Source organism: Balaenoptera ricei, chromosome 4 (genome assembly GCF_028023285.1).
Source record: "Balaenoptera ricei isolate mBalRic1 chromosome 4, mBalRic1.hap2, whole genome shotgun sequence".
Lineage (NCBI taxonomy): Eukaryota > Metazoa > Chordata > Mammalia > Artiodactyla > Balaenopteridae > Balaenoptera > Balaenoptera ricei.
Genome location: NC_082642.1, coordinates 102,674,862 through 102,700,439, shown reverse-complemented (window position 1 = coordinate 102,700,439; position 25,578 = coordinate 102,674,862). Strand labels below are relative to the sequence as shown.

Sequence of the window (25,578 nt, the reverse complement as noted above, 5' to 3'; positions counted from 1 at the left end):
TTATGTTTCTGAGATTCATCTATAATGTTGCAAGGAGCAAACATTCATTCATTTCATTTTCACTGTTGTGTAGTATTATGTTTTATGAATATACCACAGCTTTATTTATCTGTTGTTGATTGACATTTGGGCTGTTCCAGTTTGGGACTTTTGAAATGCTTCAGTGAGTACTTGCTTGCTGTACATATGTACTCATTTCTGTTGTATATATGGTTATGTAATCTAATTTCTGGGTCTTAAGATATGTATATGTCCAAACAATTTTCCAAAGTGATTGCATCAGTTTATACTCCCACTCTAATGTTCCAGTTGCCAACACTTGGTATTGTCAGGTTTTTTGGTTTTTTTTTTAAATTTTAAGTATTCTGATGGCTGTGTATTTGTATTTACTTTTGGTTTTAATTTGCATTGAGCTTATGATGATGATATAACATTTCTTATGTTTATTGGCTTCTAGAATATTCTCTGTTGGGAAGTGCCTGTTCAAATCTTTTGTTGATTTTTTTTAAATGAATTTTCTGTCCTGTTCTTATTGATTTGTAAGATATTTTTATATATTCTGAACATGAGCCCTTTTTTGGATATATTTATTTTGAAAATTTCCTCTACCTTTTTGTGGATTGTCTTTTCATTATCTTGTATCTTTTTTTGTCTCTCATTTTCTGCATTACTGTCTTTTTTTTTTTTTAATTTATTTATTTTTGGCTGTGTTGGGTCTTCGTTTCTGTGCGAGGGCTTTCTCTAGTTGTGGCAAGCAGGGGCCACTCTTCATTGCGGTGCACGGGCCTCTCACTATCGTGGCCTCTCTTGTTGCGGAGCACAGGCTCCAGCCGCGCAGGCTCAGTAGCTGTGGCGCACGGGCCCAGTTGCTCCACGGCATGTGGGATCTTCCCAGACCAGGGCTCGAACCCGTGTCCCCTGCATTGGCAGGCAGATTCTCAACCACTGCACCACCAGGGAAGCCCTGCATCACTGTCTTCTTTTGTATTTAGTTGATTTTCTGTAGTGAAACATTTAAAACTCATTTCTCATTTATTTATATGTAATTCTTTAGTTATTTTCTTTTTTATTACCACAGGGATTACATTTAGCATCCTAGAATATAACACTCTAATTTGAATTTATAACAGTTTAACTTTCATAACATACAAAACTCTGCTCCTTTAAAAGCTCCATCCCCACCCCTTGCAGTTGATGTCATAAAATTACATCTTTATGTGTTGTCTGTCCAAAACACAAACTAAAAAATTTTTTAAATGCATTCATCGCTTAAATATGACATTACAAGCCAAAGCTATAATAATTCTAGCTTTTAGAGTAATAATTACTTTAAAAAACATATTAGTCTCTTAAATCATGTAGAAAACAAAAAAAATGGAGTCAGACACAATTATTACAATAATACTAGCATTAATAATTGCCCATGTATTTACCTTTACTGAGATTTTTATTTCTTCATATGGGTTTGAGTTATTGTCCAGTGTCCTTTCTTTTCAATCTTCATGACATGTTTTAGAATTTCTTTCAGGGCAGGTATAGTGGTAATGAACTCCCTCAGCTTTTGTTTGTCTGAAAATGTGTTAATTTCCCTCTCACTTCTAAAGGACATTTTTGCTGGATATAGGATTCTTAGTTGATTATTTTTTCTTTTAGTACTTTGAATATATCAGCCCACTTTCTTCTGGTCTCCAAAGTTTCTGATGAGAAATCTGCTGATAATCTTATTGAGGATCCCTTGTATGTGAAGAATTTCTTCTCTATTGCTGACTTCAAAATTCTCTCTTATCTTTCAGCAATTTGATTACAATGTGCCTTGATGTGGATCTATTTGAGTTCAACCTACTTGAAGTTCACTGAGCTTCCTGGATGTTAATATTCATGCCTTACATCAAATTTAGAAAGTTTTCAGCCAATATTTCTTTAAATTTCCTGTCTGTTCCTTTCTCTCTCTCTTGTTTTCTTGGGACATCTACATTGCATCTGTTGGTCCACTTGATGGTATCTCACAGGTCCCTTAGACTCTGCTCACTTTTCTTCAATCTTTTACTTTCTATTCCTCAGATGCTATAATTTCCATGGTCCTGTTTTCAAGGAGACTTATTTTTTTTTTATGCCTTTTAGTTCTTGCCACGTGGTGTTATACATATTTTACCTTAGGTTCATTCTTAAGGATTTAGAGTTTTTAATTGCTATTGTGAATACAATATTTTTCCACATTTTCTTTAGTTGTGGAATAATTTTGAAAGTTGATCTTGTTTCTGGAAACCCTATTGAATTACTTTATTGATCCTATATTATCAATTTTAAGTTAATTCTCTAGGGTTTTAGATTAAACAATCAATAAGCAATAACAGTTTTATCCTTTTTCCAAAACCTCCATCTCTCAAGTTCCTTTTATTTTTCTTCTTGATCTGGCTAAGACTTACAAGCACAGCATTCACTACTTGGAATGACACTGTTCTTCTTTTTTCCTGACTTTAATGGGAATAATTCTAAATGTTTTGCCATCTAATACAATGTTTGCTTCAGATTTTTAATAGATACTTTTTATCCAGTTAAGGATGTTACTTCTTTTATTAGCCTTTGAACATTCTGAATGAGAGTTGGATTTTATCAAATGACTTTTCTTCTTTGATCTCTTAATAAATGAGTTATATAGCTATTTTGGGAGACAAAACTTTCTTAGTCATAGTGTATTACGCCAGATTCAACTAGCTTCTATTATGTTATAAAGTTTTATATATGTATTCACAAGTATAATAGCTTTTTTCCCCATATACTATTCCCGATTTCAGGAATAAATTTTATACTTACAGAATGAGTTGGGACCCTCTCTAACTTTTTACATGTCACGGTACCATTTAAATAACTTAGAGAAAGGAAATGTAATTAATTCTTACCCTATAATTGAGTGCTCTTATAAATCATAGTTTTTACGGAAAAAGTTGTTTCAGTGTCACAGGTAACTCCCAGGAACATATTGATACCCAGTCTAGCCTAGGATGAGGAATAGTTTCATTATACCTTTAGTCTGGGTGTAAAGCATAGAAAGAGGTTGTCCCTCACTATGGCAAGAAAGGAAAGGGAAGTTGACCAATAGAATTGCAGGAAGGAAACTCTCTCTGGTAGGTGCTTTTCTTCAGACAACTGTTTTAAGTTATATATTTATATTGCAAGAATGGCCTATATTGGAAAGAGCCAAAAGTAGGTTTGAAGATCATAAATGACTATATATCAAGTAAGTATATTTGCTTTGAAAATATTCTACCATACCTTATTAATTTCAAAACCTTCAGTTTTATGAAGAATTCCTTTTAACCTGAAAACTTTAACAATTTCTCTAGCCAAACTGAGCATGACATTAATCTCCTCCTTTGTTTTCATAGTGACAGCGATTTCTGGGTGGTCATACTCTAAGTAGCCTGAAAAATAACAAAATATTTTCAGATGAAATAGGACATTGCTTAAATATTTCATGTGGACAGTAAGCTAATACTTCTTCTTTAAACCCATGGAGTATAACCCTCATCACAGGGAAATGTATCTCTCCCTGAAGAGGCCTCTACAATCAATCAAAATTCACCAGTAGTTGCAGAATTCTGCCTGACATTTTCTTGTCGGCAGCCCATACCTGTGTCTAAGCCCATGAAGGACAGGCAGCCCTAGTCCTAGGATCAAAATTATACTGAAGCACCTATGCTGGACACTGAGGGCTCTCCTGGGCTCTAGGTCTGGAGTTATGACCCAATTTTTTATTCTGTTTGAATGAAGATTTCTGACTACAGACTGTGTGCTTAAATATGGCTTCTGATCAAGTCCTCTCACTCCTCCTGGGTCATTTCCACCCGTCCTGCCTGGGCATCTAGATGACTCATTTATCTATGTTCTCCTGCCTGTCTGATGTGGATTCCTGGATGCCTATGAGAGTTTCATCCACTTAGGACTTTTTCTTGGTCATGACCTCTTGTCTGGCTTGACAACTATCTGCCATGCAAGATCTCTCATGCTTGGCCTCATTCCCAGGCTTGCTGTGTTCTTTTGTTGTCCACCATCTGGTACCAAACCCCCTTCTTCTCCATACACATAATCACTGTGCTATAGGGATTTGTCTGTCTCACTCCCAGGATTTGTGCTGCACTAGGACCATGAACTGGCGTGATTCAGAGAACAGGCTGTTGTCATGTTTGGGCACTGAGCCTCCTAGCAGTCACATCAGCGATCTGTGAGGCTCTGTTCCGATTTCAACTCGTTTTAAAGCCTAAATCCTCAGATGGCAACTCTGTGGCAAATGGAGGAAAAAATAGTTTCTTTCCTTGTGTTGCTCAGGAAGGTATGTTTGGAAGAAAATAGAATTTATAAGGTGATAAAGACATGAATAACCATGGCACGCGAATGCGTTTTCTTTAAACAGAAATTAAGAGGCCTTCATTGTGGTATAAGGCAGAGAGAACAAATGTGGAGGGGTAATATTACACTATTCTCATCCAGCCAAAGATACAATCATGTTGATTGTTGAAGTTATTCACTTTATTATTGTTAGTAAGTAGGTCTCCTCAAAGATCAGTTTAGTTATCAAAACCATTACCTCTCTGTAGAAATGATGATAAAAGATGGTCATGCTAGATCTTTAAGGTGAGAGGTACTTACCTAGCTCTTTCATAGCATGTCCTGTATTCTTCGTTACCCTCCTTAATAACATCTACAGAACAAAAGAAATGTTTTGGGAGACAAAACTGTTATAAAATGTCTTTACATTAGCAACTGATGAATTTTTAACCTAAATTAATAACTTTAGGGCTTCCCTGGTGGCGCAATGGTTAAGAATCCGCCTGCCAATGCCGGGGACATGGGTTCGAGCCCTGGTCTGGGAAGATCCCACATGCCGTGGAGCAATTAAGCCCATGCTCCACAACTACTGAGCCCGCGTGCCACAACTACTGAAGCCTGTGTGCCAAGAGCCCGTGCTCCGCAACAAGAGAAGCCACTGCAATGAGAAGCCTGCACACTGCAACGAAGAGTAGCCCCCACTCACTGAACCTAGGGAAAGCCTGCACGCAGCAACGAAGACCCAACGCAGCCAAAATAAAAAAATAAAATGAATTAAAAAATAACTTTAAAGAAAAATACGATGGGGAACTTTCCAGGAATTAGATTTGAATTTTGTGCAATGAATTTTATTTTACTCCAGCAAGAGTGGTGGAGAGGATAAGAAGCGGCATTACCTAGGCTAATTTTGAGAAGCCTAAAGGTAAGTCGTATATTTTTTCTTAAAGTAACTTACTTTTGGATACTATTGATTCTGAAAAATGCAGGCATGCTAGGTACTCTCCCATTCAATTTTTGAGAGCCTCCAAATTTGGGAAACAGGTGTGGCTTTCAACCTTAAATGAGATAGAAGTTTTAACCAAACTATGTGGGAGGAGAAATGAGGACTGAAACTGGCCAATATCTTAGAGATTCAAGTCCTTCTGTATTTTCTACTGTGTATCCTCAATATGAGTGGTTATAAAAGGTAACAAAGTTCAGCAAAATAGTTTTATAGTTACAGGTGGTGAAGAGAGAAAAGATACAGCTCTTTGTGTTCAACTACATATTGAGTGTTCAATGTTCTCAACTACAAAGCTTTGGGCATATAGCATATAGAATACAGCATTCAAATGTTCTAAATTATCTTGAAAGGTGACTGTTTAATTCCACATAGCTGGCAAATTTGTGGGGATATATAATCTGCCTAATTGAGAAAATGAAAAATAAGGTCTAGAACTTAGGCCCTAGCATTCTTTTTGCTGTTTATTAGCTATGTGTGTGACTTAGGGCATAATCATTTAACCTCTCTTGGCTTCATTTTTCTCATCTGTATAATGAGAGAATTAGATGTGGTTTCCCTCTAAGTAAGTTATTGGTACGTCTTTCCATTTGCCATATCCCCATCCTTTACTTCTTTCATTATTTATTGTGGGAAAATCAGGGATATAGAGAAATAGAAGGAGCCTTTGGGAATTATGAGGAAGGTCTGTTGGCTCAACCCTGCCATCACTTATCGTCCTCCAATATTTCCTATTTAATGCATCTGTAGCCTGACAGATCCTGTAACTTGCATTGAGAGAAGCTGACCGTTGCACACGGGTTTCATGACAGCTCCACAAGGACAAAAAATGTGCTCCAAGAGCCTCATAACTTGTTAATGTGGCATAGACACTTCAGTAAGGAGCCTTTTGAGTAATCTAAATGTTGATCGGTTTCAGTTTTTACAGACATTTCTTAGTAAACCAGGAGTCAAAGGTCATATATAGACAGAAGACATGATGGGTGAGGGAAACTGAGGGGTGAGGGACATAAACCATTTTCTTAGTATTTAAAGTTTTCCTCACCTGTTTAACCTGTTTAGAACTTGCAATCTTATCAATTATAGTCATTATGTCTGCTTCGCCTTGGATATATCCTTTTAGTATAGCATACTTAAAGGACAGCTGATGACTCATCCTTTTATCTAATATCTGCAGCAACTTTGGTGTTACGAGCTAAAAAAACAGGACCACTATGTAATATAAATTGTACAAATTATAGTTGATTTTATGTTGGTTAGTTTAAAATAGGTATTAATAAAAAATGACATGTTCTCAATGGTAACTATAGTAACTTGTCAAGATTCTTGGTTATTTTATTCATAGTATCTCTATAATTTCATGGCTAGCTAGAGCTATTTCCCCATAACTAATAATATTAGATGTCTCTGTGAAGTTAAGACTTTATTCTTTACTTATTTCCCTTAGAGAGAATTGCATGCTATTTTCAACTGGTTTAAATTCTTGGAAAACAATGTGATTAATCCTCTGGGCTTAGGCCATAAAATGACTGTCTATAAAGTACTGTCACTTTTACCTGCTAAACCTCCCACTAAACTTTTCACTAGATGGTTCATTTGAGTGAGAGTCCACCACAACTATACTCCCTGTTTGACCCCACAATTAACTTCTCGTTGTTTCTTTGCTGAGGGTTTAAGTCCCCAGGTTATCTGTTACCCTTGTACAGTCTCCTAACTTCAGCAGAGTTGGCTGATCCCTAAGTTTTCTTGTCCGTGCTCCATAATCTCCACACTCATATAGAAATAAATAACTACTCATTATACTTGTTATAGGAAGACATTAATTAGACAGTCAAAGGTCATTTTTGATGCTGTGATTTTATAATATTATGAGTTTATATAACACAAAATGTGTGTTTTTCGGTTTCTTAATTTGTATGAATGTATACTATTTGCTTTGTTGCTACATGGTTTGTTTTGTTGATTTCCATCATTTATTTCAGGTATTTATAAGAATAAACATTACTTTGGAGTTTTCATGTGCTCTCTATTCAAAGGAGAAGCTGTGATGAGTATTTCTGTACTTTCATGTGCTAAACAAATTTCTAATATAACTTGGATATTCATAATATAATCTGTTATAAAACTTAATTTGTCAAAGGGATCTAAAATATAAACATTAGCCCAACAGAAAGTGGAAACCATAAAACTAGTAAACTGATTTTAGTCCATATTTCATGAAGCAGTCAGAAGTTTGAAACTGCATGATTTAATAGTTCTTTACCTTCAAAATTCGTAGAATGCGAAGAAATCGAACAACTTTTATAAAGACCACTGTTTGAGTCAAATCAAAAGTATAATAATTAATGGAATTTGTCTCAATAAGCATTACATCTACAATGCCAATTAACGTAATTGTTAACTCAAATAGATTCCAGGCATGTAAAAAATATTCCTTCTTCATTGCTGCTATCTGTTGATTTAAAAAGAAATTGTATTTTCTTATTTGTTTTTGCTTTTACTACACCATTTTCCATAATAACTGAAACATTACTAGTTAGGTTTTTCTCTGATCTACCTTAAGATTCTACTTGTCTAAAATACTAGTAAGTGATCATATCAACTTGAAATTAAATGGTTAAAATATTGAAACATCTACTCCAAGAGAGAAAATGTTCAAAATACCTACTAACTTATTAATTCATTCTTTATTTATTAAAAAAATTTATTGAAAACCTACTATAACTAAGAGAGTAGGAGCGGTCAAAAATGATTGTGGAATCCAGCCTGGGAAATTAGGTTTCCAGGGGAATTTTGAAGCAAGAGTAGGTTTAGAGATGATACATTTGTTTTGAATATGCTGTTTGAGATGTTTGCACAGTATTTTATTGCAGAGATCCAGTCATCAGTTGTCTATATGATCTGAGGCTCGGAATAAAATCTGAGCTGGAAACATGAGTTTGGGAATCATTAGCCTATGAATGGTAGTTGACGCCAGGGAAGTGGTTGAGATAGCCTGACCCATGAGGCCCTTTATTATTTAATTCATGTCTGTGTCTCCTGTCTCATTTTCCATATCCTCCACACAGATTTAACATCTCTCCAATCTCCATCCTGACCAACCCATCCCTAAGCTCCTGTCATTAGGAATAACGTTCCCTGTATGTGTCACATTGTTGCTTCTAAGTTTTCCCTTGTTCTTGTTGTCCACTCACATACTCACTCTCTACTTTGACTCCTATTCATTATTCAGAATTCAACTCAAGCATCTCCTTTCCTTAATAGCCTTCCTTCTCTGAACCTACTATTCTGTGTAAGGAACTCCGGTTTTTTCCCATAGCACCCTGTGTATGTCTCTATCATAATACTTAAGATACTGATTTGTAATTCTGATTAATTTGTCTTTTTTAGCAGCCTGATCCCCCTACTCACTATGATTCAGAGACTGTAGGAGACAGACATATTTACGCCAGGGAAAGCGTAAGCTCGATTACAAATTAAGAAATTGTCATGCTTGTTTGTAAACAGACTGTTGTGTGTTTAATGGTAGAGAGTCATTTCCCTTGAGTCTGCTCACATTTGGCAGGGCTGAGGAAATTCAGTGTCTGAATCTAGGGAGCAGAAGACCAGATCCTGGTCTTGTGAGGTCCTGCTCAAGGCACCATTCAGCTACTGTAGATGTCTCATTTCCTTCTTATTGAAACAGAGTATAGGTTAGATCATTCTCTTAGGAACTTGAAAGAACTGGTGTAAACAGTAAGACTTTATCCAGATACCAAGTATTCAGAAACGTGAAGGAGTTTTTTGGAGGTCAATAGAATACAGCCACAGGAGAGGAAGAGCTTGGTATGAAAGGATAGTGTAGGCTTCAAAGGAAGAGGGGTTTGTTAAATATAAGGTTGTTAAAGAATGGTTAGAAATTCAGGTAATGGAAGCCTCCGGCACTCATATATAGAAGAGTGATTACCCTTCCTCTGAGAAAGTTTCCAAAGATCCATTACTCTAATAGGTTGAGGAGTGTTTTGGGAAAAGTTTGAAAATACAAGAAGGAAAGTTTAAGGCAGAATTGTGTATTAGAAAGAACACAAACTTTGAGGGATTGGATCCCAACTCTACTATCATTAGCTATGTGACTTTAAACAGCTTCTCAGAGACTCAGGTCCCTCATCTGTAAAATGCAAGGCATAATATATATCTACATTAAAGGGTTAACTTAAGGATTTGAAATGTTATAATTGCAATGATACCTGGTACCTTAGTGATCATTTATTATTGTTATTAACATAATGAATATTTTAATAGGCATAGTACAAAGGGGGCAGAACTGAACTTGTGTAGAAAAGACAGCAAAGAAAATGATAAGTGAAGGCAAGCTTGTAAATTGGGCAGTGAAGATGTATCCTGAGTTAAATAGAAGGGAGAGACAAGAACAGGATTGCACATTTGGGAGTATCCTCTTAGCTATGAAGTGTAGCGATGTCTCTGCAGTCCTGTTCTGCTCTCTTAAGTGGACCTGATTGAAGGAGCTATGGCTATGCACAGTTGTGACAGCAGCTTAAACTTGGCAAAGTACAAAGACCACAGAGCTAGAGGGATCGTTATCTCTCATTTAGGCCAACCCTGATATTTTATAGAAGAAGAAACTGAGGTTGGGAAAAGTTTAGTGACTTGGTGAACAGCTAACTGTTTGTCAGAGAAAACCAAAACCAGAGCCAAGTCTGCTGCATCCCAGCTCAATGTTCTTTCCACTATGGTACATATTAAGTGATTTTAGGGAACACTTTACTCTCACCCTCACCCTAGTATTAATCCTAACCCTAATTGCTTTATTTCTTCTTAATTATGTGACATCTCCTATGGTCGTTCCAACTAATTGGAATTTATTACATACAATGTGATTGAATGTGAAGCCATTCCCCTCACCCCCCCAAGCACAGCTCTGCAGTAGCATTTTAATTTTCCAGTAATGATTTGAGATTTCATCCACTTTGTTTGAATGTCATATATAATTCTTCTATTTAAATCGTCTGGCTAAAAATATTTTATATTACAACTTGATCCATATGACACAATACTATTACCAGTTTGTGGACCCATCAATACATTTCCATCATTTAACAGCTACCTTTATACTGGATTTAAAAAATCAAATTATGAAATGTTTTTCAAGTATAAATGAATTTCTGTCAATCTACTTATCCATCTGTTTATCTATCCAGTATAAAAACAGTAAAATGGGACTTCCCTAGTGGCGCAGTGGTTAAGAATCCACCTGCCAATTCAGGGGACACAGGTTCAAGCCCTGGTCCGGGAAGGTCCCACATGCCGTGGAGCAACTAAACCCATGCCCACAACTACTGAGCCCACATGCCACAAGTACTGAAGCCTGTGTACCTAGAGCCCGTGTTCCGCAACAAGAGAAGCCACCGCAATGAGAAGCCCGCGCACCGCAACAAAGAGTAGCCCCTGCTCGCCACAACTAGAGAAAGCTGGTGCACAGCAATGAAGACCCAAAGTAGCCAAAAATAAGGAAAGAAAAGAAAGAAAGAAGAAAGAAAGAAAGAAAGAAAGAAAGAGAAAGAAAGAAAATATCTTCCATTAAAAAAAAAATAATAAAATGAACATCCAGGTGCTGACCTCTCTGCTAGGTTAAAGAACTTTGCCAATACCTTTGTAACTCACTCTGCATCCCTTTGACACACACTAAAAATTTGCAAATACAAAATCAATCCTTAAAGTATGAATATTTTCTATTGTCACCCTAAAATCACCTTTAAAAAATAGATTTGTTTGAGGAGTGAGGGAGAATTTTATACACTCCTTTGGAAAACTGTCTGTAGCTAGTGGTGGAAAATGAAATTAGGAAATCTCCCTGTTAGACATATCACACACACACACACACAAACACACACACAAAATCACATTTTAGCTTACCTTAAGTAGTGCCTCCATAATATAAAATGCAAGAAAAGAGTAGTTAGCATATGTTAATTCAAGCTCATATATATCGTTTAGCACAGATATCCAAGAAATTATAATAGGAAACATATTCATTAGTATCACAAGGTATCCGACATACTCAAATTCATCAGTAAATACTATTTTATGGCATACACGAAGAAAGCAATGTCTGTAAAAAAAAAAAAAAAGAGATAGTTATATCTGATAAAATAATTACACTGAATTAATTTCAATATATGCTCAGTTCTGTTCTAATCATCAATAGCTACAAAGCCCAGCTTAATTCTGAGAAGTAGTTGTCACTACCATACACTTTCTGGCATCCTACTTCAGATACTTTCCTTTAATTTCTTCCTCTGCTAAATGTCTTCAGGCTGGTTTCCCCTCTTTCTTTCTCACTTTCCTCACCTCCCATTCATTTTTACTTATACTTTTAGTAGAAATACTTCAGATCATGAGACAGGGATAATTCAAACTGGAAATATTAAAAAAAAAACAAAAAACAAATCTCTCCCACCTTCTAATAATTCCACTTCTCAGAGATGGCTACTATTACCAGTTTGAATATTTTTCCAATATTTTTGTTTATATAATCATATTTATAAATACAAAAGGAATTATATCATGCATATTGTTCTGTAACCTTTTTTTTTTTTTCTCTTAGCAATGGATCATGAGCATTTTTCCTTGTCAAGGCATATAATCTGGAACAAATCCCAGCATGTGTGGTAGTGGAACAGTTTAGGTTGCATTTTATCAAAAACTTTAAATTAACATACATGCTTTGAAAAATTATTTTTAAACCGAGTATGCTAGACAGTAGAATGGTGGGTGAGAGGATTTACTTAATGTATTTTTAATTTTATTTTAAAATTATTCAACTAGTATAATAATGTATTATTATTGCTAAAACTCAAATGAAATTATTAATCAATTATTGACTGAAGAGTGGGTAAGTGCTGGATTACTTTGCTATTCTTAGAGGTAGATCCGTGTTACGCAGGACCTGAAATTTTACAATTTGGAGCCCTATTTAAGGAAAAGAAGATGAAATTATGAATACATATATGATGCTGTCATCAAATTGCAAAAATCCTCCAAGGCCTCAGGCAGTGCCAGTGTGAGGGAGGAGCCATGGAGTGTAAGTTTTGTTAAGTTTATGGTAACACTGCCTCTGCCCTTCTCAGCCCTCTCTCCAGACTGTTTTTTTTTTCCTCTCTATTTTTAAAATAATGCAGCCATATTGAGGTATAACTGACATAAAAAATTGTAGATATTGAAAGTGTACATCATATATACATGTATATGTACAATACAATGTATATACATATACATTGTGAAAGGATTCCCCCCATCTAGTTGATTAACACATCCATCACCTCACATAAGTCTTTTTTGGGGGTGTGACCATTTAAGTTCTACTCTCTAGCAAATTTCAGTTATAAAGTACAGTGTTCTCAATTATAGTCACCATGTCTTACATTAGATCTTCAGGCATTATTCACCTTATAGCTGAAAGTTTGTAACCTTTTACAGTTCCCTATTTCCCCAAACCCTCAGCTCTGGTTTCTACTCTCTGTTTCTATGAGTTGACTATTTTTTTTTTAATGAATGAATTAATTAATTTATTTTTGGCTGTGTTGGGTCTTTGTTGCTGTGCGCGGGCTTTCTCTAGTTGTGGCGAGCAGGGGTTACTCTTTGTTGCGGTGCATGGGATTCTCATTGTGGTGGCTTCTCTTGTTGCGGAGCATGGGGTCTAGGCACGCAGGCTTCAGTAGTTGCAGCACGCAGGCTCAGTAGTTGTGGCACACGGGCTTAGTTGCTCCACAGCATGTGGGATCTTCCTGGACCACGGCTTGAACCCATGTCCCCTGCACTGGCAGACGGATTCTTAACCACTCTACCACCAGGGAAGTCCCTATGAGTTGACTTTTTAAAATCTATTATTTTATTTCATTTCATTTTTTTCATTTTACTTACTTTTAGAGTTAACATATAAGTGATACCATGCAGTATTTGTCTTTCTCAGTCTGGCTTATACTTAGCATAATGCTCTCAAGATCCAACCATATTGTCACAAATGCAGGAATTCCTTCTTTCTCATGGTTGAATAATACTCCATTGTATTTTCTTTATCCATTCATCCATTGATGGATGCTTAGGTTATTTTTATATCTTAACTATTGTGAATAATGCTACTGTGAAATGAGAGTGCAAATATCTCTTCGATATCTTGTTTTTATTTCTTTGGGATATATGCTCAGAAGTGGGATTGCTAGGTCATGTGGTAGTTCCATTTTTAATTTTTTGAGGAGACTCCATACTGTTTTCCATAGTGGCTGCATCAATTTAAGAGATAAGAGAATGTGAAATGAACAAAGAACTATAAAGTAGCAAGAAAACAATTATCAAATGGCAATAGTAAATCCATACTTATCTACTGATGATTTTCAGTAGTGGTATTCTTAGATTCCTTTCTCTTTATCTTTTGTGTATCTACTATTGTTTTTTGCTTTGTGGTTACCATGAGGCTTACATAAAACATATTTATATTTATAACAGACTATTTTAAGATAAACTTAACTTTGAATGCATACTAAAATCTTTACATTTTTACTCCTCCCCTCCACATTTTATGTTTTTTATGTTACAATTTACATCTTTTTACCTTGTGTATCTGTTAACAAATTATTGTAGTTATTTTTAGTACTTCTGTCTTTTAACCTTCATACGAGATTTATAAGTGACTTACTCACCATTATTACAACATTAGAGTACTCTGAATTTTACTATATATTTATTTACTTATGAAATTTATACTTTGATATGTTTTCCTGTTATTAATAAATTCCCTTTCATTTTAGCTTGAAAGGGACTTTAGTCCATTTTAACATTTCTTGTAAGACTGGTCTTGAGGGTGCTGAATTCCTCAGCTTTTGCTTGCCTGGAAAAACTCATTATCTCTTCTTCAATTCTGAACAATTTTGCTTGGTAGAGAATTCTGGGTTGGTAGTTTTTTTTTTTTTTTTTTCTTTCAGTACTTTGAGTATATCATGCTACTCTCTTCTGACCTACAAAGCTTCTGCTGAAAAATATGCTGATAGCCCTATTGGTGTGTATGTGTCCCTTGTATATAACAAATTGTTTATCTCTTGCTGCTTTTAATATTCTCTCCTTGTCTTTATCTTTTGACAATTTAATTACCTAATGTGTCTCGGTGTGGGTCTCTTTGGATTAATCATATTTGGAAATTTCTGAGTTTCCTGGATCTGGATGTCTGTTTCTTTCCCTATGTAAAGAAAGTTTCCAGCCATTATTTCTTTGAATAAGTTTGCTGCCCCTTTCTTTCTCTCTTCTCCTTCTGGGACCCCTATAATGTAAGTACTGGTCCACCTGATGGTGTCCCATGAGTCATTTAAGCTATCTTCACTCTTTTTCATTCTTTTTTTTCCCCCTCAGATTGGATGAATTCTGCTGCCTTGTCTTTCAGTTTGCTTATCCTTTTTTCTGCTTGATTTAGTCTGCTGTTAAACCCCTCTATTGAATGTTTCAGCTCAGTTATTCTTCAGCTCTGTGATTTCTGTTTGGGACATTTTTATATTTTTTATCTCTTTGTTAAATTTTTCCCTTTGTTTATACATTCTTCTTCTGACCCTAGTGAGCATCTTTGATCTCTCTAACAGATAAATCACTCTAACAAATCTCTTTAAGTGATAAATCACTTATCTAAATTTCATTAAGGTGTTTCTGGAGGTTTATTCTGTTCTTTTGTTTGGAACATATTCCTCTGTTTCTTCATTTTCCTTCATGCTCTGTGTTGGTTTCTGCATGTTAGATAAAAACAGCCACCTCTTTCAGTCTTGATGGAGTGGTCTTGTGTAGATAAAACTTATCATTCAGCCTAGCCTGAGCTCTTGGTTGTCTCTCAAACCTTTGTGATTGTCTTATTTGCTGCCTTATTTGCACTTAGTGGCTCCCAGTAGTTGAGGATGTGCCAAGACCTGTTTGTGTCCCATTGTGGAGAGTATCATTCATCACCTAGATGCAAGCTGATTGGAACTGGACTCCTCAGGTAGCAGCTTTTGAGGTATGCAAATAGACTTCTTTCAGGGAAAGACTGGGAGATGGGTATTTCTATCTGCTCCATCTGCACTGAGCCCTGGGGCTGTAGCCCATTAAGAAGTGTTTCTCTGTCCTGTGGGTCCTAAAATACAAGCCCCCTTGGCCACTAGAGCCAGGCAATCAAGAGGTGTGTCTTTGTGTGGCAGCCACAAAAGCCAGGGTGCCAAATTTTGCACAAGCTCCTTCCAAGGAGACAACATCCTCATGAACCTATTAAGAACTGTTTCTTTGTCTGCTCTAGTCTTGTGTATTTTGTGGTTATAAGCCTCATTAGATTTCAGAACTAGGTATTTTGGGGGCCCATCCCCTAGGGTGAAGTCTTAAAAGTTGGGGTGCTAGATATTGGGCTCAAACCCTTTGCTTCTCGGGAGAGACTGGGAGCTGTGTGTTCCCTTCCGATTGTATGTCTGTGCCAGGGGGTGAGTTTTATGGTGAAAGTGTGTCTCAGCCTTTCCTACCTCTTTCAAAGTAGGTATTTTCTCATTAGCCTGATGTGTAGGAGTTGCTCAGATAGTTTCTGGATTTCTTTCAAGGAGAACTCATCCATGTTTAGCTGTAGATTTGGTGTGTCCATGGAAGGAATTGAGTTCAGGAGCCTCAGTGCCACCATTTTGGATGAGAGCACAGACTGCTTTTTAAAATTTCTTCCAGCAATAAAATCACATCTGGCACAGCATTACACTTGAGATTACCTTTTGCTTAAATTGATAATTGACTATAATCTGACTTGTTTATGTCAGATAGATAAATTAAAGGGGATATGATGGGAATTACTTACAATTCCTTTAAATCTTTAATGTTGGTGTTAGTTTTTAAACTCCTCCTGGAATGCTATATTGCTTCTTATTACTATTTTGGCCAAGGGTTCAACTTGGTCACTTGGCCATTTCTGCCATGATTCTTACAATATAGGTCAACAAGACAATGTGAGTGTTCAGCTAGACACTAAGTATATTCATCCCAATTATACACTTAGGGACTTAGGGAAATAACCACACAGTGGACCTGGTGGACTTCTATGAGACAGACTGGGTCAGAAACTCCACAAATTATCTGGCCTAAAAGCTCCCAGTTTAACTTGAGGAACACAATAGTATTTCAAGCCTTTGGTATCAGTATCATTTAAAATGCCATAACCCAAAGTCCTAAAAGAGTCTGAGTATTTTCTTTTCCCAATGCACAGGAACTCTGGTAAAATGATTAAATGCCCATTTGAGAGAAGATTGAGGAAATATTTATCCTACATATTTGTGGTGTTGTTGCAGTTCTTTCTCAAGGACTCTGGTTCTGAGAATTGACTTAGCTATCTTGCAGTAATTGACTTCATCTCTTTGCTCAACAGCTCTCCCTTTCTATCTTTAGAAAAGTCAAGTAATACCATAGTTAACTGTTTGTCTATATTGTCTTTTAATATACAATATTTGTTACCCATCCTTAGGTCAAACACTCTGATTGCTACTCCAGGTTTGCTGTCCACAAAATAAAGTATGCCCACCTTGCCTCTGACATTTAAGTGTTGCCATCTCTCTTCTGCCATTCCCATTTCCTTTTGATACTAGGGAGACCAGTTCCACAGCAGGCTTAATGATGGTTAACCATGTCCTGCAGAGGACATCTATCATTGAGTTTCTCACTGTTGCCTTGGTGAAGGGAAATATCCTCCATTCTTTCCCAGGGAACAAGATCATGAGGTTGGTTCTTCATTCTAATATAATAAATCTAGTTAAATATTCCAATTTTATCATCTGCACTTCATTTATTGTAGGTTATTGGCCTGGTCAAGCTTCAAAGAACCATCTCAGGAATATAATAGCACCAGTTCCAAGTGTCTTAGATAGAATGCTGAATCCTGAATTATCATGGATAAGACCTCTGTGCCAATAAATTTCTCCCCAATCTGGCCTTATGTTGCAGCCCTCTGGTCCCATATACTCAAGATCCATCCCCTTATATGTTCTACTAGTATTTGCTGATGCCAGGTCCTGTAGTTCCGTCAGCTGACAAGTTGTAGTCTCCTGAAGCAGCCACTATATTTCCCCCTCCAGCTGTGTTGAGACCTGACCTGGGTAATTACCTTGGAAGCAATGAAAAGGTGGTAGAAACTATTATATATATTTTCCATGTTATATAATTTATATATAAATTATATATTTTTTCATTTTCATTATATAAATCTTCTTTTGGTGATTGGTCTTGTTCATGTTTGTGATTCCATCACTTACTAATTTCAACATTTCATTAATACTTATAGTCCATATTGGATAATTTTAATAACTGAAGTCTTAGGGATATAAATCTGCTGCTGTTATTTCTGCTGATTCACTCTTACGATTATTTGCTTCCTTCTGTGTTTGTTCATCTTTGATAGTGACTTCGTCCACTGGTTAGAGAACTCAATTTTTATTTAGCACTTAGTAATAAATGCTAACATTTAAGTGCTTACTTAGTGCTAGTTTCTGGACTAAGTGCTTCTACACACGCTATTTATGTAATCTTTACAACAATCCCATAATGTAGGCAGAGGTGAACCCAACTAGCATATACTAGTACCTACTATGTGCCAGTTATTTTGCCAAATGCTTTACATATATCAGTCTCCAGAATATGACATAGATATTACTTTATCCATTTTTCAAATGAGAAAACTGAGACCTGTAAAACTTATCCAGCTAATAAATGATAAAGACTAGGATTCTAAACTAAGCCATCTGACTCCAGAATCTGTACTACCTACTGTGAGATGAATGATACGTAAGAGACAGCCTAAAAGGTAGATTGACTATAAATCCTAGTTTTTCAAATCTCCATTTCTTTGTTACATCAACAGAAATAAGTACTCAGAAAGTTGTAGCTTAAGTCACTATTGAAGGCTTTAAAAGAACCATAGTACAAAAATATCCATTGGTATTTACTGATACTCCTATTGAGAAGAGGGAGACCTCCCTTGAATCTAAGAAAAGAAATAAAAGACATCCCAGTTGGAAAGGAAAAAGTAAAATTATCTCTATCCCTAGGTGATATGCTCTTAAATACAGAAAATCCTAGAGAATTCACAAAAAGCAACTAGAGCTAATAAATGAATTCAGCAAAGCTTCAAGATACAAGATCAATTTACAGAAATAACTTGTATTTCTATACACTAGAAATAAACAAACACTACAAAAATGAAATCAGGAACACAATTTTTTTTGAAATAGCATAAAAATACTTAGGATTAAATTTTACCAAAGACATGTACACTGAAAACTATAAGACATTCCTAACAGGAATTAAAGAAGATCTAAATAAATGAAAAGACATCCCATGTTCATGAATCAGAAAGTTTAATATTTTAAGACAGTAATACTACTCAAAGCAATTTACAAACTAAATGTAATCCCTATGAAAATCTCAATGACATTTTTTATGTGCATAAATAGACAAGCTAATCCTAAAATTCATATGGAATTGCAAGGAACCCTGAATAGCTATACCAATCTTGAAAAAGAAAAGTAAAATGGATGGACTCACATTTCCTGATTTCATAATTATCTAGCAGATGTGGAAAACAATTTGGTGTTTCCTCAAGAAATTAAATAAATTAATTAAATTAAATAAATTTTATTTTCATATGATCCAGCAGTTTTACTCGTAGGTGCATACCCAAAAGATGGAAAGCAGGAATTCAAACAAATACATGTACATAAATGTTCATAGCAGCACTGTTTACAATAGCCAAAAGGTGAGAACAACTCAAATACCCATCAACCGATTAATGGATAAAGAAAATACAGCACGTCTGTACAATGGACTATTATTCAGCCATAAGAAGAAATAAAGTATTCATACATGCTACAAAGTAGATGAACTTATGCTACAGATACATGCTACAATGTGGAAGAAACATTATGCTGAGTGAAAGAATCCAGAAACTGACTTACTTCACCCTGTATGACAGACTCTAGGTCCATCCACCTCACTACAAATAACTCAATTTCGTTTCCTTTTATAGCTGAGTAATATTCCATTGTATATATGTGCCACATCTTCTTTATCCATTCATCTGTCGATGGACACTTAGTTTGCTTCCAGGGTGGGATAGGGAGGGTGGAAGGGAGGGAGACGCAAGAAGGAAGAGATATGGGGATATATATATATGTATAGCTGATTCACTTCTTTAGAAAGCAGAAACTAACACACCATTGTAAAGCAATTATACTCCAATAAAGATGTTAAAAAAAAAAAAGAATCCAGAAACCGAAGGCTGTATGTTGTATGATTCTATCTATATAATACATTTGGAATAGGTAAATTCATAGAGACAGAAAGCAGACTAGTGCTATCCAGGAGCTGGGGGGAAGAGAGAATGGGGAGTGACTGCTTAATGGGTACTAGATTTACATTTGGGGCAATGAAAATGCTGTGGAATTTGACAGAGGAGATGGTTGCCCAACGTGAATATACTAAATAACCCTGAATGGTACACTTAAAAATGGTTAACGTTTAATCTTGTATGAAATTTACCTCTATAATAAAAGTTATTACACTATATCTTTTTTTCTTTAAGTAACTTTTTGTATGTATATAAGTAATTTAGTTGTAAACCAACTCAAAATATTTTACAAAGTAGTCAGGATATAAATTTTTAAAAATAAATAAAAGGAAATTTCAAATGATTATAATAGCATTTCTAGTAAGGTTTAAAAGCACTTACCTTGATGGGATCCCTTTTTCCTTTTTCGTATTGTACACCCAATTGAGCAATACTTTTCTAGTAAAGAGAAGAATTTTTTTGCTTTCAGAATAATTCTTTATTGTCTCAGCACTCATATATCTAAAAAAAAAAAAAAAAAAAGAAGAACCTTTAAACATATTTTAAAAGTTTTGAGATAAGTTTAATGCAGTATTATCAGGAGTCAGGAAAACTATTTTGTCCAGTGACGACAGGAAATGAGACACTTTCATGGGCATAGGTCCAAGTCATGAAGATGTAGATAAAGGTGAATATATAATTATGAAGTTAGATTGTGGGGCTCATCATTAAACAGAGAGTAAAAAAAAAAAATGGAGATAAATGGTTCAAAATAGAGAAGTCAAGTTTCAGGGAAAGAAAGCATACCATGATTCAAATATTTGGGATTCAAATATATGTGGATTTTTGTGTTTGATCCTCCATTATCTGGGTGGCAGTGAACAAATTACCTCATTAACCTGTTTGCTCTCAGAATGGAAGTAAAAGTACTTACGTCAGCCTGGGAAACTTAAATGACAAAGCATATATGAGGCATCCAGCCCAACTCACACATTCGCTCATCTCTTTTCTTGCACTTTCTGGGCAAGTAATCAGGGAGTTTATGGGGAAAATACAAGTGATGAAGTGAAAGAGTAAAAATGGTTACTTGGAGAAGTTAGTGCTCATAAACCCCCAAAAGACATTTGCCCCAAGTTGCCTGTAGGTTTCTTCTGGGTTTTTTGTTGAGACAGTTCAGATCTATGTGCTATCATTTGGTCTCGCTCAGCAAATTCCCTTGGTTTTATGAGGAACTTACCTGCTGCTGACCAGATACTTACATTGTCTTCATCAGAAGGAGGATGGGGTTCCATCCCTGGATCTGAGGCCCTACCTTAAAATGCAGCTTAATGGAAGGGCATTGGTGACAAGTTCAAAGGTGGACCTTGTTCTTCCTATGGATTATGATGTTCTCACCCTAAAATTTGGTCAATTTCTCTGTTACAGGGTTACTGATATAATTAAAAAGAAGGAAGTTATTCCGTTCTCTGTGATTCAATATAATAATGTGGTAATTACACGGAAAATCATGAATGTATATATGACTTGATTCATTTCTGATTTTTAAAATATTTGATCAAGCACCTTTTATGCTTGATAAATGCATGGGGTAAACCATAAATACTGGTCTCTGCCCTCAAGAATCCAGAAGACTAGTGGAGTAAAACATGCAAACAACAGTTGCAGTTAAGTGTAGTTAAGTGTTCTGCAGAGACAATAAGAGGACACTCTGGACCCACAAAGAGGGGTGTTGAATATAGTCTTGGGGAATCAGGAAACCTTCCTGAAGGAATTAATGTCTAAGCTAAGACTTGATCATTTCACAAGTTCCTATGAATCCTAAAATTCTGTGATATCAATGTGTGTGATATTTTACAGGCCAAATTCTTGTGTTTTTCAGGCTCCTGAGTTCCTATTTTATATCAACATGTTCACTGTTTAGACCTGATTTAGGAAAAGAGTATGATCTCTCTAACTGGATAGTGAGGTAGGATAGCTTTGAATCCATGCTCTATAATTCATTAGTTAAATAACCCTGGGTAAATTATTTAATCACTCTGTGCCCCACTTTCCCCACCTGCAAAATAAAGATAATAATAGCACTTATAGGATTTTTATGACATTGAATGGGTAATACATGTAATATGTTTAAAACTGTGTCTGACACAAAACAATAAATATAAGCTCTATTCAAAGTATTGCTTCTTAGGCAATTACGCAGGCACTTAGCACAGGTCCTGGTACCTCTATTTAACCCCCTACTGTTGTTATCTTTAGACTTGTTTTTTGCTGCAGGGTACCCCAACAGGTGGGGCTATGGATAGGAATGATCAGCCGATGGTGAAATCAACTCCAAGGCAACACAGCAAAGCAGCAAGCACTGAGCACAAGTGTAGTTAAGAGAAAGTTCTCCTCTGATCTGAACACCATTTCACTGATCTTGATATTCCCCAGTGCTGGCATATAGTTTTGCACACATTAGTATTCAATATTTATCTCTTGCATGTATGAATGAAAATGTAATAAACGTTTCAAAATTTGCCTTTGTTGCACACTCTGAGTCCTTTCAAACCTTAAACCCATTTACTCTGGGTCCTCAGAGGCATACGTTGCTTCTGCCTTCGTGGGTTTTTAGAGGAAAAATCAAGGAGGTGGGCTGAATTGCTCTATATAGGTACTGTTTTACATGTATCCTACATATGTTAACCTCTCCTGGACAATGCAGTGATACTACTTTTCAGCATGTCATTTGTTCATTCATTTAAAAACTTCCGCTGTACATAGTGCATCTGTCTTTAAAGTATGAATCATATTGTTTTAAATTGATCACATCTGCCCAGCCTTCTCCCTCTACTTCACTAACACCTCTCAGGTCCCCTAAGCATCTGAGGGCCCTAGAGCCAGAGGGCAGGTGGAGGACTTGTACCATATATGGAAAGATAATGTCATAATGATTTGCATGGCTAGGCTTGAAATTAAAACTCTTAGACTCTTTGAAAATCTGTACTCACACTGCAGTGAGAGCGTGCTCCAGTGTCTGGCTGCTTCTCTCCCCACACGCAGCTTTATCTCTCACTGTACCTCAAGCCGGTGCATGTGAGTGGACACCAGGCCGGCACATGTCTTAGGTTTTGAGGGGTGCACACCAAGGGCTCAGTTTGCTTGTAAGATCATGACATAAGGGAAAAGGCCCAAGCAATCCTAGAAATAAGCTTAGGAGCACTTGAGCAGGAAATTTTGGTGTCCGTGGTACCAGAAGTGAGATCTAGAACAAGAAGGTATGTCTGGGTTTTGGGTGGTCACTGTCGCAACTGCACTGCAGTTTAACTCATCCCTCTGCCCAATCAGACATCCTTCATCCTTCCACTCCACAGGGGATGATCTGAGGGTACTCCTTAGCATGCTGACTTTGAGGAACTCATTGCTGACTCTAGAGGCTTGCATCTAAAGAAATCATTACGAGTATATCAGGAGAGGATGTTCACTGGGAAGATGTGCCTGGAAGGACTAAGGAAGTCTTTGACCTCAGTGAGGTATCTGAGTAGCCTAGAAGGAGGTGTGGTTTACCACAGCTTAGCTTTGCAGGGGTGGGCAAAAAGAGAAAGGGAAGAGCATCTCAGTCAGAAGCAGCAACTGGTTCAAATGCACAGAGGTGTGAATGAGTGGAGCAAGTTTGGGAAACTGGAAGCAGGTGATTTGGCCTGGTTGTGGGCTGGAGAGCAGGCAGTGGCTTGCACACATAATACTGCATGATCTCAAGTTACCGGACAAAAGCGAGAAACTCATTTGCACAATTTCCTAAATGCAGTGGCTTAGGATGGAAGCTTTCTCCTGAAAATATACTTACTCTCCTTTCTCACCAAAGCTTCCTGCTGCACCTACCAGCACCTGGACTGCACTCTGGGACAGAGTCTCATTCCTGTATTGTCTCTGGTAGCTTGCCTAAAAGAAATGTTGAATCAAATCATTCTATAATATGGGTAACAGGGACAATATATTATTTTCTTTATGGAAGAATAATCTGTGAGAAAGAAGTCAAAATCCCCAAATAATCTAGTATCTTTATATAAAAAAAATCTTTCTATGGAGTCCAGACCGTGAGGTTAGTGCAGAAGGTAGGTCTGAGTTTTGGGTGGAATGAAAATGGTTATGCAGGGCTTCCCTGGTGGCGCAGTGGTTGAGAATCTGCCTGCCAATGCAGGGGACACGGGTTCGAGCCCTGGTCTGGGAAGATCCCACATGCCGCGGAGCAACTAGGCCCGTGAGCCACAACTACTGAGCCTGCGCGTCTGGAGCCTGTGCTCCGCAACAAGAGAGGCCGCGATAGTGAGAGGCCCGCGCACCGCGATGAAGAGTGGGCCCCGCTTGCCGCAACTAGAGAAAGCCCTCACACAGAAACGAAGACCCAACACAGCCAAAAATAAATAAATAAATAATTTTTAAAAAAATGGTTATGCAGGAAACTAGGTTCCTCTAGATGTTAATTAGGTTTTCAAAAATAAGTGGAGTTCTGTGGCCAAATAAGTGTGGGAACTGTTGCAAACTATCCCCATCTTAAAAGTTTATATAAATATAAAAGTTTATATTAGAATATTAAAGACTCTGAGAAATTCTACAGTAAGGGATTCTGATTTATATCTTTATTTAATTCCACTTCCCCAAATATTTTGACAACAGAGCTCTCTTGTCTCCAATCTATTCCCAGCATGAAATGAACTGCTCCTGTGGTGCAGAACACAGACATTCATTCATTCAGTCCATATACTGAGAGCCCAACTTGGCTTCAGTGTGCTGAACATTGTTGAGAATCAACTTCCTAAATTGGGATGTGTGATATGACTGAAGATTCCTGGTTCCATAGAAGACATTCTGTCTGCACAATTATTTTTATTTTTATTTTTAAAAAAATTTATTTATTATTATTATTTTTGGCTGCATTGGTTCTTCATTGCTGTGCGCAGGCTTTCCCTAGTTGTGGCGAGCTGGGGCTACTCTTTGTTGTGGCGCACGGGCTTCTCATTGCGGTGGCTTCTCTTGTTGCGGAGCACGGGATCTAGCCACGCGGGCTTCAGTAGCTGTGGCACATAGACTCAGTACTTGTGGCTCACGGGCCTTAGAGCACAGGCTCAGTAGTTGCGGCACACGGGCTTAGTTGCTCCGCGGCATGTGGGATCTTCCTGGACCAGGGCTCGAACCCATGTCCCCTGCATTGGCAGGTGGATTCTTAACCACTGCGCCACCAGGGAAGTCCCTATGCACAATTATTTACGGACATTGAAACATGGTTTTGCTCTTGGGGGATCCTACAAAGGGACAGAGCTAAATTTAAGGATGAAAGGTCAAAAGGTTATTTGTCAGTAATGAAAGGAATTCAATAGAGTATCATTTTCTCCTTAAACTTCATTAAAATACTTGCAAAATAATGTAAAATTAAAATATTTTCAGTATCCTCAAAGCTAAACACTGTAGTTTGTGGGGAAAATAAGAAAGCTGAAAGTCATATGGAGCTCATGAAAGCTTAGTGACACAAATGACAAAGCAGTTAGATACTAGAAAAATGTTAACTCTTAAATGATCCTTCACAGCAAAATGTAAGAAGAATTTAGAGAATGGTTGATTCCTAACAATAACTGCCATCTCTGAGCTCTCTAATATACTATATATTTTTTTTTAATAAGAATGTCCTTTTTCTTTTTATTTATTTATTTATTTATTTATTTATTTATTTATGGCTGTGTTGGGTCTTCGTTCCTGTGCGAGGGCTTTCTCTAGTTGTGGCGAGCGGGGGCCACTCTTCATCGCGGTGCGCGGGCCTCTCACTGTCGCGGCCTCTCTTGTTGCGGAGCACAGGCTCCAGATGCGCAGGCTCAGTAATTGTGGCTCACGGGCCTAGTTGCTCCGCGGCATGTGGGATCTTCCC

The 25,578-nt window shown here is 36.8% G+C and overlaps 1 protein-coding gene across 1 annotated transcript in view; it reads right to left on the bottom strand.

The window, feature by feature from the left end:
• The window catches only part of SLC9C1 (solute carrier family 9 member C1), a 101,969-nt gene that overhangs the window by 23,113 nt on the left and 53,278 nt on the right, over nt 1–25,578 (bottom strand). Inside the window, exons 13-19 of the mRNA XM_059919990.1 lie at nt 23,506–23,600; nt 20,082–20,201; nt 11,240–11,435; nt 7,590–7,778; nt 6,372–6,521; nt 4,648–4,699; nt 3,274–3,422 (exon numbers count right to left, since the gene is read on the bottom strand). Coding sequence (XP_059775973.1) covers nt 3,274–3,422; nt 4,648–4,699; nt 6,372–6,521; nt 7,590–7,778; nt 11,240–11,435; nt 20,082–20,201; nt 23,506–23,600 — 951 coding nt within the window. The remainder of the gene's footprint in view (nt 1–3,273; nt 3,423–4,647; nt 4,700–6,371; nt 6,522–7,589; nt 7,779–11,239; nt 11,436–20,081; nt 20,202–23,505; nt 23,601–25,578) is intronic.